Genomic DNA, 16,537 nt, shown 5'->3' with positions numbered 1-16,537 from the left:
TGTTCCTTATTTTTGTATTTATAAAACTTGTGAAAAAGCAAAGAAAAAAAAAAATCACTTGAATGTTCATTTGCTGTGTTTTACTATAAAGGAGGGGGTGAGCGCGCTGTGTATGGGACTTTGTTTATCAGCTCCTGCAGCTCTCGCTGTGAAATATCCGCTGGATTCTGTGTATTTTTTTTTCCTGGTAGATGCTTAAACACGGAGCATTTTCATGTGGCGTTGAAATTTAACTTCTTATTATGACGATGGCTTGAGCTTTATCTAGCCTAATAGCTTGGTGAAAAGTCATGTAGCTTGCGTAGTGTCAATGATCAGCCTCCTTTTTTTTTTTTCCCAACTTTCAGCTGAAAAATATCTTGTCTCTCCTTCGAGCTGTGAGTTGCCGAGAGATTTGTTTTGTCTTCTTGGAGGAGAGTTCTGATAATGCGCCCTCTAACACAGTAGAAGACACAGTAAAAAAATGAATAACAATCTAGTTATGAAGTCCGCTGCATTCAGTCTTGTACTTAGAGTCATTGCATTATATGTTAGCTTGAAGAAAAATAGGAATTTGCTTCATCACAATATGTGTTTACTTGTCCGTTATAAAGTACCGTATTTCTTATAAAAATATCTTATAAAAGAAAACCAAGCAAAACTGTTTCTCCTCTTCTTATTGAGGGATACGGCATGTCACTTTGCTAGAATCATCTATTGCGCACAATCTTTCTTTTAGTGTCGCTTAGTGCAGCTGTGAACTACAAACATTGTCTGTCTTTCTGTAATATTTCCTCTGTATTCTGAGATATCAACGGCATGTTGTATTTGAAAGAAAGCTGCTAGATTCATCCTGCTTGAATCTCTCGTCAGAGATATATAGGGATGTTTAGATAGCTCTTTTCTTCTCAGATAAAAATAACTTTCACCCGTTATTTATTAAAGTTTTCCATACACCATAGCATGAGTGTGCTTGTAAAAAAAAATCTCCTCTCTGAGATTAAAAAGCATAAGAATTATTCCTTCTTTGCTTCAAATTATGGTTGCAGTTTACATTTCTGACCATATATATAAGAAAAGTTTGCTAGCTTATTTCCCGGGTAAAATTCACATTGATCTATGTTTCCATAACGTGAATATGTAATTCCAGGGTAACTGTTAACACATCTGGGGTGCCATCTGTCAAATATCTGATCGATATCTGCTTAAAATGATTACCAACTACCTCAAAGGGCCAGCCTTGAGGTCGTCATAACCATGATTAGACAGCAGTGGGTGCGTGCTCACTATAAACAGAATATTTATAGGTTAACAGTTTTACCTCTGAAAGAAATACGCAACACTCAGCTGTTGAATTTTATAAAATTATCTTGTTAAGAAAAATAGATAAAGCATTTATATACAGGAATATACATCTCTCTAGTTGTTGTCAATTCATCCAAAAAATACATTTTCATCCAAAAATACATTTTCAAAGTTCCTTTAGTTAAACCAGTCCATTTCAATAAAGCAAATGTTCTGCTGTAGCTTTTATCCTTCATCGATAATTCTCGTCTCTGTATTGTACAGTGTATGGTACACACAATATAGCTTTATCCTTAAAAATGATTATATGAAGTTATATTCTTATATGAAGAACTTAAAGTAGACATATCTTAATCCATCAAAGCTTGTTAATTGTTTTTAAGCTTGCCATTGCGTTTGAATAGTAAAACGTATAGCATAGAAAAAAGTTATCTAAAAACTCAAAAAACTGCTGAAGTTTAAAAAGACAAGTCTTTAACGTTTGCATAGACTAATTGTCAAAGAATTCACCAAGAATTATTGCATATTACCTCTCTTGGGTTTCAGAATCACAATGGAAGGTAGTCTCTTGCTAGGCCTCAATCGATCTCAGTAGAGTTTCAGGCTTGATGCTCTAATGTGCTAGCCTGCCAGGCCTTTTTATTGTAATTTTTCCAATATGTCGTCGGGGTAGGGGATTTTACATGAAGTCATGTTCTTTTTATAACATTACCTCATCCTTTATTTTTAGATAGGGATATCTAGATGCCCCTTATGGTTGTAAGTGGTAGTAGCAGGCACCCTGTGGTTATAATTGATAATGGCCGACACAAGGCTTATGGCCTAACTGTTTTTATACAACCTGAAATAAAGTGTATATTATTAATGATCTTAATGGTTAAAACTTGCTAACCCAACAATACTGCATAACATGTGAACATTTCTTCAATACTATCTCACTTTTAACCTTGTAGAAATAAACAGCTCACCTCCAACAATAATACTGTAGCTTACACTATCTAATTCTGATTCTATTCATACTCACTAATCTTGAAATTCACTCAAATAATCTGCAAACCATTTCATATATTTGGACACAGACTGGCTAGGGGTATGATCGTTTCTCTGCATTAATATGAGATTCTGACAGCCTTCAGGGAAACAGCCGCCTCACGCTGAGTAGAGGCGGCTGCTTTCCCGCGATGCCTCACAGCTGTGTTGTTTGTCCTCCATGCATACTGCCCCTTGTTATGCCCAAATAACTCAATTTTAGTTTCATCAGTCCACAGCACCTTATTCCAAAATGATGTCGGCTTGTCTAAATGTGCTTTAGTAATACCTCAAGCGGCTATGTTTGTGCTGTGGGCACAGAAATGGCTTCCTCTGCATACAGCATCTGCTTGTGTAAAGTGCGCTGAACGGTTGAACGATGCACAGTGACTCCCTCTGAAGCAAGATGATGTTGTAGGTCTTTGGTGCTGGTCTGTGGGTTGACTCTGACTGTTCTCACTATTCGTCGCTTCTGTTTATCTGAGATTTTTCTTGGTCTGCCACTTCGAGCCTTAACTTGAACTGAAATCTGAAATGAAGGATAACGGACTCCGGCACTCCAATGCAGAGGTAGTTTATTCAAGCCCGATAGATAAGAACAACAGGTTACAGAATGCCTGTGTCAACAGCTGTGGTCTTCCATTTACTGAGCCTGTGGTCTTGAACCATTGAACTGAGCCTGTGATCTTCCATTTACTCAATATGTTCCTAACTTTGGAAACAAACAGCTGAAATCTCTGAGAAAACTTTCTATATCCTTCCCCGAAACCATGATGGTGAACAATCTTTGTCTTCAGGTCATTTGAGAGTTGTTTTGAAACCCCCATGTTGCTACTCTTCAGAGACATTTAAAAGAGGAGGGAAACTTACTATTACATCCCCTTAAATACTCTTTCTTATAATTGTATTCACCTGTGTATGTAGGTCAGGGGTCACTGAGCTTACCAAGCCAATTTGAGTTCCAATAATTAGTTCTAAAGGTTTTGGAATCAATAAAATGACTACAGTGCCCACATTTATGTGCCTGCCTAATTTTATTTAAACAATTATTGCGCACTTTCTGTAAATGCAATAAACTTCATTTCACTTCTCAAATATCACTGTGTGTGTCTCCTATATGATATATTTAACTGAATTTTTTGTTGTAACAACAAAATGATTTATGCAGGAAAATCATGATGATTAACAACGTTGCCCAAACTTTCACATCCCACTGTATATTGAGATGTTTTATAACTGTGGCAGTTGTCATGTGAAATTTTTGAAGGCTGAAATATGAAAAAAATGTATTTTCCACACTTACGACTAATTTTTCATTATAACATACCTATAAATGAAATAATTCTTGAAAACAAATATTACCCAAAGTAAACCTAGATTGTCCTGAAAAAAATTATGTATATCACTTTGATGGCGTAAGTAATAAAAAAAAAGTTATTGCTATACCAATAGTGACAGCTAAAATGCCAAAATTGTCAGGAATCTTAAGGGGGAAAAAGCTTGGAATGTGAGGTGGTTAGTGTTAGGTAGGTGTAGGTGGGGGTGAGTGTTAGATATAGGTAAGATGGAGGTTAGTGTAAGGTGTAGGTAGGAGGGAGATTAGTGTTAAAGGGGCACTATAGCGAAAAACTGTAAAATTTAAAATATGTGCAAACATATACAAATAAGAAGTACATCTTTTCCAGAGTAAAATGATCCATAAATTACTTTTCTCCTATGTTGCTGTCACTTACAGCAGGTAGTAGAAATCTGACAGACGTGACAGGTTTTGGACTAGTCCATCTCTTCATAGGGGATTCTCAGGGATTTATTTATTTTCAAAAGCAATTATTGAATGGCAGATGCTCTATCCAACTGCCAAAAAACTGTGTAGCGAACAGGGAAGCTGGCCAGCATCATTGTTTAAATCCTTTTTAGGGAATATTTTTATAAAGAATAAAAGACTTGCTGAGAATCCCCTATGAAGAGATGGACTAGTCCAAAACCTATCACTTCTGTCAGATTTCTACTACCTACTGTAAGTGACAACAACATAGGAGAAAAGTAATGTATGGCTCATTTTTCTCTGGAAAAGAAGTACTTCTTATTTGTATGTTTGCACATATTTAAAATTTTACAGGTTTTCGCTGTAGTGCCCCTTTAAGTGTAGGTAAGGTGAAGGTTAGTGTTTGGAATAGTTAGAAGGGGTAAGTGTGAGGATGAGATAAGATGAGGTGATAGTAGAATGTCACTAAAATTACCCCTATTCTTCTATTGTGAACAGCTCGTAGTAGAATATTGGTACTATTACAGATATTCTATGATTGGCAACACTTGTGCCCACATTTACCACCATCTTTATTATGTGTACGCATCTCAGGATCCCAGCCCACAAAAGTGAAACTTGAATATTACTGTATCAATTGTAGTTATAAAGTATTAGGTAAAACAATGTTAACAAAATTTGAAAATTCACTCTCTGTCTTTAATTTTTTTTTTTTTTTATTATTATTGTGTAGGATCTTCATCAGCATCTGCGGCCCTCCGTGGTTGTGCCACACAAAGCATCTGTGATATTGGCAGTCAATCTTCTAGCGTTGATGGATTAACTTCAGATGTTAAATTCATCTGCACCAGTGGAAGCCCAACTCTCCGATACAGCTTCTATCTCCCGGCCTTGATTGGTCTTCTGCTCCTGAAGCTTTTGTTCTGAAACATTTAAAATAAAATACATATCTACAATTGAAGGCCTACATTTTTCTAGATTGTTAGTTAAAGCGGAATGAAACCCAGGGTTTCTTCTTTGCTCTAAAAGATTATTTACAGTATATTATATACTACCAATATTTTTTTAAAACTAGAACAGCATTCAACTCGTTAAACACAGGACTCACAAGTTCCCTGCAGGGCAAGCTGGACACATCCGAACTGAAGTTAATGCTATCTTGTGTTCCTCACTTGACACAATTAAGTAAACACTTCTCTGACTGTGCAGACATTCCTGAACACAGTCAGACACTCATAAAGCCTTTCTGCGTACATTACAAGATGAATAAAGCAGTGATGAATAAAATGCAAAGGCAGTTCTCAGAGCAAAAAAATTGTACTTTGGGAATCCTTTGTTTCTGTCTGTTGTTGCGATATTGAAAGCCATTACTGCCATGCACCCGTTCTAACTCTTGCATCTGAGAATTTTTTTTTGCCTTTCCCGATCAATCCATTTGACCGATTTCAGACAGAAATTGATTGAGGGGTCGATTGGGTGACAATGTTGTGACTCAGGTTCTCTCAACTTCCTGCTGACCGCGTCACACCGACGGGCGTGGCCGCGGCGGCAGCCCCAGGGCCACCTAACACCGATTGGCGTAAAGTCCTGGGGCCAGCTAATGCAGGAGATAGCGCGCAGGGTGCGCGCGCATCTCCTGCTTGGAGGGCGGAGCTCCGCCCCGCCTTCAGTCTCCGAGCGACTATTGCCGCTCGAGAGACTGTTAGACGGCGTGACCGCCGTCTATTTACATGTACGGCGCTTTGATCGGCAGCAGCGCTGTACTGGGGACAGCCGTGTGACACGGCTGTCCCCCTGGCACACTGGAAAGCAATCGGTTCTCATAGGCAGAAGCCTATGACAGCCGATTGCCATAATTGGCTGACTGTGGGGAGGGAATATATTTAAAGACATGTACACTTTTCATTAAAAAACAGTTGATATTTGTACAAAAAAAATAAACAATGTGGGGGCGATCAGACCCCACCAACAGAGAGCTCTGTTGGTGGGGAGAAAAGGGGGGGGGGAATCACTTGTGTGCTGTGTTGTGCGGCCCTGCAGCTTAGCCTTAAAGCTGCAGTGGCCTTTTTTTACTAAAAATGGCTTGGTCACTAGGGGGGTTTAGCACTGCAGTCCTCAAGAGGTTAAGAATCAACACAATTACTGAATCAGAAGGTTGATTGGGCCGCAATATTAACTCATATACAGTATACACCCTAAGAGATCCTTAGGGTGATTTTTGAATTAATTTGTGGGGCAAACAAATAAATATGCATATTTGTGCGTAAAAACCAATGTATCTTTATGGGGGGATCTCAGGGTTTTCTTTATTTTTAAAAGTACTTAGTGAATGGCAGTTGCTCCTCCAACAGCCAAAAAAGTGTTCATCGAGCAGGGAGGCTGGCCAACATCTTTGTATAAATCTTTTTCAGGGAATTACTTTATAAAGAATAAAGGCCATTCTGAGAATCCCCCATGAAGAGATGGACTAACCCAAAACCTTTTGGTAATGTCATTTTTTTATTACCTACTGTAAGTGACAGCAACATGGGAGAAAAGTAATGTATGGCTCATTTTACTCTGGAAGAAATGTACTTCTTATTTGTATGTGTTTTAAATTTTAAGATTTTCGTGACTGTTCCTCTTTAATTTCCCTACCTAACGATACCTATTAGATGGCATTTGTTTGCCATGTTTGCCTGGGTCATATTAAAAAGCAGTAAGACGTGCTGAATTATTAGTGAATTAGCATGAATGGTATTGGGTTACATTAACTAAACTGCACTAATCAGAATCATGATATGTAGAGCATAAAGCAATACGGTAATGCTGCGTACACATGGTAAAGGGTGAACATAGGCATTGATAGTATCATACATAGGAATGCTCATTTGGATTCTGCAGAATTGAAATTTTCTAAATTTCCGATCGGATGTAACAAACTTATCTAGTGTTGTCTCTGAAGGCTGTTCTGATAGTGTGGAGCAGCTGGAGGAAGCTTCCTCTTCTTCTTTGGTCAGTCGCATCCCCGGCTCCCCTGTAGATATGAATCAGAATGTTTGCATCCCAGCTCCCCTGTAGATGTGAGTCAGTGTGTTGTTTCTGGCAGTCTCCCTAGGAGGACGCTTGCAGCTCAGAGCTGCCTTTATAGGTTAAGGAGGCGTGTCTGAGGTGTGTCAGCTGATTCTTGCGGTCAGCTGACACTAGCTGCAGGGATGTTGCTGATTGGCCTGATTTTCCTGGGGACTTGGTCTGCGCTCTATTCCTGCTATATAAGCTCTGGGCATTCAGTTTCTCACTGTCCGTTATAGCTATCAGTTCGCTGAGCGCTGGACCTTGTCTTGCTATTGTGCCTAGTCAGCTAGTTTTCAGAGCTATATATATATGCAGACACTGCCGATATATATGTACTCTAGTTAGAGCAGTATATATTGTAAAATGTAAATTATTCTGATTGTTATTCTGTGTATGACCCGGCTAAACCCTCACTCTGATTCTGTCTCTTCCTTGTCTGTACCTCAGCCATCTGATCTATGTGTATGAATTCAGCCTGTTTAATGACTCAGTCTCAGCCTTCTGACCACCTGTGTATGTACACAGCCTGTTATTGACCTAGCCTTGCCTCAGTCTTTTTGTACCGCAGAATTTCTGACTACACGTGTATGACTTTAGCTGACGATCTGGCCACGATTTATCTACTCTCAGTGATTATGTCTAATACCCAGCGTTACATTATAACGGACATAAAAAGTATTATCATGGAGGAGTTGCAATGTCAGGTTCAGCTTCTCACGACTGCCGTTAATCAGCTTAACTACTTTCGCCTCCTGGACGTACTAGCTATGTCTAGGAGGCCATGTGCGTGTGCGCGCGCTCCCGCGGCCGATCGCGCGTGTGCACGCGCGCTCCCGGCCCGCGGGCTCCCGGCCCGCGGTTCGATAGCCAGGCAATCAGTGAATCGGGCTATGGTGCCCGATCACGGATTCCTCTCCCCTGCAGAATAAAGCGACAGCTTCTCTCGGAAGCTTCGCTCTTTCTGACTCTTACGTCTCCCTACGGGACGTAAGCGTACGTGTTATGCTTAGAAGTAACGTGATGTAAATAAACTCATGGCTGCCATCTTGTGGCCAAAAAGTAAAACTACAGCTGCATACAAAAAAAAAACAAACAAACATATATTTACATTTAAAAAAATTACTTTTTATAACCCACCCTCTCAAAAATACCCAAATAAAATGTATAATAATAAAAAAAAAACATTACAATAATAAATAAAAAAAATCACAAATATTTACCTAACGGTCTAAACTTTTTAAATACCTATGTAAAGAGGAAATATATATTTTTTTTTTTATTATTATAAGCTTGTAAATAGTGATGGATGCAAAACGGAAAAAATGCACTTTTATTTCCAAATAAAATATTGTCGCCATACATTGTGATAGGGACATAATTTAACCGGTTCAGCACTGCAGTGCCAAAAATCTCATGCATCCGAGCAACCTATCACCTCCCATTCATTCGCCAATAACTTTATTGCTACTTATCACAATGAATTGATCTATATCTTGTTTTTTCCGCCACTAATTAGGCTTTCTTTGGGTAGTACATTTTGCTAAGAATTATTTTTTTCTAAATCCATTTTAACAGGAAGATTAAGAAAGAAATGAAAAAAATTCATTATTTCTCAATTTTTGGTCATTATAGTTTTAAATTAATATACGCTACCGTAATTAAAACTCATGTATTTTATTTGCCCATCTGTCCCGGTTATTACACCGTTTAAATGATGTCCCTATCACAATTTATGGCGCCGATATTTTATTTAGAAATGAAGGTGCATTTATTCAATTTGCGTCCATCACTACTTATAAGCTTATAATTTAAAATAATATAATAACATACTCTCTTGACATGCATATTTAAAAAGTTAAGACCCTTGGGTAACTATTTATGTTGTTTTTGTTTTGTTTTTTATTGTATTTTTTTTTCCTTAATAAAAAATGTATGTGAGTAATTTTTGGTGTGGGAGGGAAACAGCCAATTTTAAATGTAAAATAAGATAATTGTTTATTGAAAAATGTATGTGGGTGCAGTTTACTATTACTACAGTCAAAAAAGTCCTGGATGCGAACGATCTCGCATCCAGGAACTAAAAGATCACGGAGAAGTTTCCTGGGGGGCAGAAATACCGCGCTCTCTCAATAGAAAGCATCGTTTTTTCTGCGGGGAAGTTAGATCGGTGAATGGGAATTATATTCCCATTCTCTGATCGGGGGGCTAGCGGTGGGCTGCGGGAGCACGCGCGGGAGCGTGCCCGATCGTGCACACCACGCGGCGGCGGCAGCAGAGCCTATCTGGACGAACTTACTCGTCCAGATAGGCCGAACTGGTTAAATATAACCGGGACCAATGAGCAAATACAATAAGTGGGTTTTAATTATGGAGGCATGTATTATTTTAAAACTATAATGGCCGAAAACTGAGAAATAATGATTTTTTTTCAGTTTTTATTCTTATTCCTCCGGTTAAAATGCATTTACAATAAAGTGGCTCTTACCAAAATGTACCCCCCCCCCAGGCTAATTGGTGGTGATAAAAACAAGATATAGATTAGTTCTTTGTGATAAGTAGTGATAAAGTTATAGGCTAATGAATGGGAGGTGAACATTGCTGGGATGCATAAAGTGAAAATGACTGAAGGCTGAAGTAGTAATAATAATAATACAGTCGCTACACAGTAAGAACAGTGGACACAGTTGCTTAATGCACCTCCACCTGAGCATTTGGCAGGCTGTAGAGACCAACTAGTAGCTCCTCCTATCATTGAGCCTAAAATGCCATTGTCTAAAAAATTCTCTGGATCCAGATCCGATTTCAGTAGCTTCATGAATCAATGTTTGACATATTTTGAGGTTAGGCCGAGGTCATGTGGTTCTGAATCCCAGAAAATAGCCCTTATTTAAAAGAAACGAGGGGCGTGTGCATTGTCATAAAAAAGCTCTCTCTGTCTTAAACATATTTGAAGTATTGTCTCACAAACTTGGGCATATGGCTTACCTCCCGAGCACGAAGCTTTTACATCAGTAAACACATTTTTTGAAGCAATGGGTGTGATCTATGCCGATCCTGATGTGGCTTCTACCGCAGTTCGTAAACTTTGTGAATTGCGACTGGGCCGTCATACTGCAGAGGATTATGCCACCAAATTTAGGCATTGGTCAGTTTCCTCCAAGTGGGGGAGGCTGCGCTGCTTGATCAGTTTCTATTTGGTCTGGCTGACTCTGTAAATGATGCACTGGTCAGTCATCCTGTGCCTAAAACCCTCGAGGAAGTAATTGCTCTGGCTATTCGTGTGGATAGGCGAATTCGATATCGCCATCATGGTGGTACTCATGCATTCTCCACAGCCGCTCCTCATTCTGTTAGTGGGACTACATCCTCGGGTGAAGAACCCATGCAGTTGAGTTATTCCAAATTGTCTACTTCTGAGAAACTTAGAAGACGACATGAGGGGTTTTGCATTTATTGTGGTGAAAAGGGGCATTTTGTTCAAAATTGTTCAGTAAAAAGAAAGGCGGAAAACTTCCGCGCCTAGGTGTAGTTGCGGAATCTCACCTGCGCGAGCAGATTCTTTCCCTGAAAGTAAAGAAAGTTTTATTACCTGTAACTATCAATTGGAATAATCAGTCTAGTCCTGCTCAGGCCTTTGTTGACTCTGGGGCAGCAGGTAACCTTATTGATACAGATTTTGCCACAAGCTTAGGAATTCCAGCCTTGCCTTTGCTGAACAAGTTGTATGTTACGGCAGTTGACGACTCCCCTCTTCAGTGTGGTCAGCCCATCACCATAACTCCTGAGGTTTCTTTACAGATCAGTGTGTTACATTTTGAAAAACTGCAGTTTTTTTTGTGCTCAGTATGCCATCTAGCTCCTTGATGCTAGGTCTCCTGTGGTTCCAGACACACAATCATCACATTGATTGGTGCTTTGGTCAACTCACAAATTGGTCTTCTCAGTGTTCTGAGAACTTAACGACCGCCTAACGCCCATAGGCGTCGGCGGGTCGTTAGTGGTATAGCATGGAATGCTAGTTCACGGAGACTGCCTCCGTGAACAGTGTGCGAGCCGCCGATCGCGGGTTGCCCGCATAATGTAAACATCCGGGGAAGAAATCCCCGCTGTTTACATCACACGGCACTGCTGCGCAGCAGCGCCGTGACGTAGATCGGCGATCCCCGGCCTCTGATTGCCCGGGGATCGCCGCATTCTGATTCGCCGGCATTCACTCTAGGCGGCGCAGGACGGATCTCCGTCCTGCGCTGCCCATAGTAGGAAGGGGAGGGACGGAAGGGGACGGAAGGGGACGGAAGGGGACGGAGGAGGAAATTCGCTGCGGAGGGGGGCTTTGAGGAGACCCCCCCCGCCGAACGAACAGAGCCGGCGGCGATCAGACCCCCCCAGCAGGACATCCCCCTAATGGGGAAAAAAGGGGGTAAGTCTGATCGCCCAGCCTCCTTGCTGATCTGTGCTGTGGGCTGTAGAGCCCACGCTGCACAGATCAGCGAAATCACCCCTGGTCCTTAAGTGGTTAAAGAAAATTCAATTTCATAATGTAGAAATCGTCTGACAGGTTACCGTATCAATATAAGTCTTTTGCCGATATTTTTTCTCCTCAGTGTGCTGTGCAGAAGTTGCCCCCTCACAGACCATACAATTTTCCTATTGCTTTGCTGCCAGGTACCATGCCTTCTCGGGGACATTTATATAACCTTTCTGCCCTTCAAAAACAAGCTATGAGAGAATATATTAAGGAGAACCTTGATAAGGGTTTTATTTGACCATCGACCTCCCCAGCTGGGGCAGGTTTTTTCTTTGTAGAAAAAAAAGATGGTGGATTGCGTCCGTGTATTGATTACAGGAGCTTGAACAAAATTACGGTAAAAAAATGATATCCACTACACCTCATTGTTGACTTGTTTTTGCAGGTATCTGGCGCAAGAATTTTCAGCAAATTGGACTTAAGGGGTGCATATAATTTGATTAGGATATGTCAGGGTGATAAATGGAAAATGGTTTTTAACACCCAAGATGGATATTACGAGTATCTCATAATGCCTTTTGGCCTATGTAATGCTCCAGCTGTCTTCCAAGGCTTTATTAATGACGTCTTCAGGGATGTTCTGGGCAAATATGTCGTGGTTTATTTAGACAATATCTTGATCTACTCTCACTCGTTATCAGAACATCGAGAACATGTTAAATGGGTCCTTCAGGGATTAAGGGAAAATTCCCTATTTGCAAAAAACTTGAAAAATGCCTTTTTGAGGTTACTCAGGTACCATTTTTAGGGTATATAATTTCTGATTCTGGTTTGTCTATGGATAAGAAAAAAGTATCCGCAGTTTTAGATTGGCCACAGCCCGGAGACCCGAAGGGCCTACAACGGTTTTTAGGATTTGTGAATTATTATCGTAAATTTATCAGGAACTTTTCCACATTGGTGGCACCTCTGACTGATTTAACAAAAAAAGGGGCAGACCTTTTTAATTGGCCAGTTTCAGCCTGTGACGCTTACCACATTAAAAACGGCTTTTTGTTCTGTGCCTATGTTAACACACCCTAATGTTGCATTGCCTTTCTGTGTGGAGGTTGACGCCTCTGAAGTGGGAGTGGGGGCCATTCTTTCACAATATTCGGGTCAGCCAGAGCGTTTGCACCCCTGTGCTTTATTTTCTAAGAAATTGTCTATGGCTGAGTGTAACTATGATATAGGGAACAGGGAACTCCTGGCAGTCAAGATGGCTTTTGAAGAATGGAGGCATTGGTTGGAGGGCGCTGAACATCCTGTCACAGTTTACACTGACCACAAAAATGTAGAATATGTAGAAAAAACCAAGAGACTCGATCCCAGACAGGCACGATGGGCATTGTTCTTCTCGCATTTCAATTTCACTTACAAACTGGGAAGTAAAAATGTGAAGGCTGATGCTTTATCCAGGTGTTTTGATTCTGAAGTTTCACAACCCAAGTCCCCTGTTTCTATGATACCTAAGCACTGTGTGGTCACCACCACTGGCACTCAAGCTATTTCTGACGTGTCTGAAAAATTGTCTTCTTTTCAGGAGGACTGTCCACCTGGAAAACGTTCAGATGTGTATTATGTACCGATTCCTCTTCACCTACAGGTGCTTCAACAATTTCATGATACCAAACTGGCAGGACATCCCGGAGAGACTAAAACCCTAGAGTTATTAACACATCATGTTTGGTGGCCTACCATAAGGAAGGACTGTATGGCTTTTGTTGGTGCCTGCAGTGTCTGTGCCAAAAGCAAGGTCTCTAGGAATGCTACTAGATGTAATTTAATGCCCTTACCCATTCCCCAGGTTCCGTAGACCCATATTTCTATGGATTTTGTGGTCGTTTTGCCTACTTCTGGTGGGAAAAGTGTAATTTGGGTGATTATCAACAGCAGGGGTGTAGCTAGAAATGACAGGGCCCCATAGCAAAAAAAAATGTATTATGCCCCCCCCCCATGACCTTCCAACCCCACGGACCTTGGACCTCCCACCCAAACATTCCTCTAGGACCCTCCACCCCAACACTCCCACACCCCTCTAAGTACTGTATAATTAGCTAGGTCTATAGGTGTCCCCAGTTTAGGTAGTAGTCAGGGGTGTAACTAGAAATCACTGGTCCCCCTTGCAAATTTGGATGGGCCCCCCCACATAGGTGCCAAATAATCGTAATGGGACAGCGTTTCACCATAAAATAATTGTAATGCAGCAATGTTTCACCATAAAATAATTGTAATGCAGCAATGTTTCACCATAAAATAATCACAAAGGGCTTGATTCACTATGCGGTGCTAACCTACTTAGCACGTCTAAAGTCTTTAGGCACGCTAACCAGGGTGCTAAGTAGGTTAGCACTGGTTTTGTGGGCATCATTTCACCAGAAAATAATCGCAACGTGGGCAACATAACACACCAGAAAATAATCGTACAGTGGGCAGCATTTCAGCAGAGAATAATCGTACAGTGGGCAGCATTGCAGCAGAAAATAATCGCAATGTGGGCAGCATAACACCAGAAAATAATTGTACAGTGGGCATCATTTCAGCAGTGAATAATCGCAATGTGGGCATCATTTAACCAGAAAATTGCAATGTGGGCATCATTTCAGCAGAAAATAATTGCAACTGGGGCAGCATAACACCAGAAAATAAGCGCAACTTGGGCAGCATAACACACCAGAAAATAATCGTAGTGGGCAGCATTTCAGCAGAGAATAATCGTACAGTGGGCAGCATTTCAGCAGAGAATAATCGTACAGTGGGCAGCATTTCAGCAGAGAATAATCGCAATGTGGGCATCATTTCACCAGAAAATAATCGCACCATGGGATGCATAACACACCAGAAAATAATCGTACAGTGGGCAGCATTTCAGCAGAGAATAATCGTACAGTGGGAATAATTTCAGCAGTGAATAATCGCAATGTGGGCAGTATAACACCAGAAAATAATCGTACAGTGGGCATCATTTCAGCAGAGATTAATCGCAATGTAGGCAGCATTTCAGCAGAAAATAAATTTACAGTGGGCAGCATTTCAGCAGAGAATAATAGCAATGTGGGCAGCATTTCACCAGAAAATAATCGTACAGTGGGCAGCATTTCAGCAGAGAATAATCGCAATGTGGGCAACATAACACCAGAAAATAATCATACAGTGGGCAGCATTTCAGCAGAGAAGATAAAGCAGAGTGGGCACACACAGCAGCGTGAAGCAGCGTAAAAAAAAAAAACCTTTTTTTTTTTTAGTAAAACATTTCAAAGAAAAAAAAATTAAAAAACACTAACTGACTAACACATACTTACAGATCCTGCAGCTCGCCTCGGCTCCCGCTGTCACTCTGCGGCATGGGGTCAGGTCGCACTTCGCTCGGGTCCACCGTCCAGGCCAGGGCACACCTCTCCAGCTCCATACTCTGAGCCACGGTTCTTCTCTTCCTGTCTGTGCCGCCCGTCACTCTTCCTTCCTCCCTGTCTGGTCACCGGAACTATGAAGTAATTGTCGCGCCGAGGCAAATAATGGGCGTGGCAATACAACAGGAAAGTGGGCGTGGTCATGGGTCGGGTCAATATGTACATGAGCCTAACAGTGGTGTAACTTAAATATCATAAATACGCAGCAATTCACATAAATAGGCAGAGTTCCCTCAACTGGGTTCTGTCTTATCCTCAGGTGGCCTGGGCGCTGTGCTTGGCTGGCGATTATGATGAGCTGGGTTTGCGGTGATGCTGTGCTGGCTGGCGATGATGCTATGCTGGCAAGGCTGGCGGTGATGCTGAGGCCTGGCTGGTAGTGATGCTAAGGCCTGGCTGGTGGTGATGGTGAGGCCTGGCTGGTGGCTATGCTTTGCTGGCCTGGCTGGTAGTGATGGTGAGGCCTGGCTGGTGGTTATGCTTTGCTGGCCTGGCTGGTGGTGATGGTGAGGCCTGGCTGGTGGTTATGCTTTGCTGGCCTGGCTGGCAGTGATGCTGAGTCCTGGCTGGTGGTGATGCTGGATCCTGGCTAGGGGTGATGCTGGGTCCTGGCTAGGGGTGATGCTGTGCTGGCTTGGCTGGCAGTGATGCTGAGGCCTGGCTGGTGGTGATGCTGTGCTGGCCTGGCTCGCATTGATGCTGAGGCCTGGCTGGTGGTGATGCTAAGGCCTGGCTGGCTATTATGCTGCAGAGAGGCTGGCCTGGCTGGTAGTGATGCTAAGGCCGGGCTGGTGGTGATGCTGTCGTGAAGATGGCCCAGCTGGCATGCTGTGCGGGGATCCTGGTGTGCCCACCGGCATAAGGGCCAGATGTGTACATTTTACTGCCCAAGGCCCACTATCACCAGCCACCCCATGACAACAGCAGGGTTAGGATAGAGTTATCGGACATAAGAAAGAAGGGAGGTTAGGGATACAATATACTGATAGAGCAGGATTAGGCAGTAACAAAAAAAGGAGTTTGAGGCTATGCTCTTGGGCAATTTAGGGTGAGGCCAGGAATTTTAAAACAGAATCATAAGAAAGGGGATAAAAGTAAATATCAGCTTAGGGTTACTGATCACAAGATTAGGATGATTAAAAAGACTAAAGACAGTCAGTGACATGACTATGTACTCTGTAAAGTGCTGCTGAAGATAGCAGTGCTACACTATATAAATACATAATAATACGGTAGGACATTAGACTTTGACTATGGTAGGGATTAGATTGTGAGCTCCTCTAAGGACAGTCAGTGACATGACTATGTACTCAGTAATGTGCTGCTGAAGGCGTCGGTGCAATATAAATACATAATAATATGGTAGGAAATTAGACTAAGACTATGGAAGGATTAGAGTAGAGTGTGAGCTTCTCTGAGAACAGTCAGTGACATGACTATGTACTCTGTAAAGTGTTGCAGCAAATGTCAGTACTGTAAAAATACATA

General features: G+C 41.6%; 2 protein-coding genes across 2 annotated transcripts in view; both read left to right on the top strand.

Moving 5' to 3' along the window:
- The window catches only part of LOC137522227 (phospholipase A2 inhibitor and Ly6/PLAUR domain-containing protein-like), a 45,520-nt gene extending 40,515 nt beyond the window's left edge, over positions 1-5,005 (top strand). The window contains exon 4 of the mRNA XM_068242260.1: positions 4,812-5,005. Coding sequence (XP_068098361.1) covers positions 4,812-5,005 — 194 coding nt within the window. The remainder of the gene's footprint in view (positions 1-4,811) is intronic.
- Positions 5,006-6,494: 1,489 nt separating this feature from the next.
- LOC137522949 (phospholipase A2 inhibitor and Ly6/PLAUR domain-containing protein-like) overlaps positions 6,495-16,537 on the top strand; it is a 94,068-nt gene continuing 84,025 nt past the window's right edge. The window contains exon 1 of the mRNA XM_068243107.1: positions 6,495-6,563. Within this exon, the coding sequence (XP_068099208.1) occupies positions 6,533-6,563 (31 nt within the window). The 5' untranslated portion in view covers positions 6,495-6,532. The remainder of the gene's footprint in view (positions 6,564-16,537) is intronic.

The sequence above is a fragment of the Hyperolius riggenbachi genome, chromosome 6 (genome assembly GCF_040937935.1).
Source record: "Hyperolius riggenbachi isolate aHypRig1 chromosome 6, aHypRig1.pri, whole genome shotgun sequence".
NCBI classification, from domain to species: Eukaryota; Metazoa; Chordata; class Amphibia; order Anura; family Hyperoliidae; genus Hyperolius; species Hyperolius riggenbachi.
Note: the sequence above shows the minus strand (reverse complement) of the source record. Positions and strands in the feature narration are given on the sequence as shown.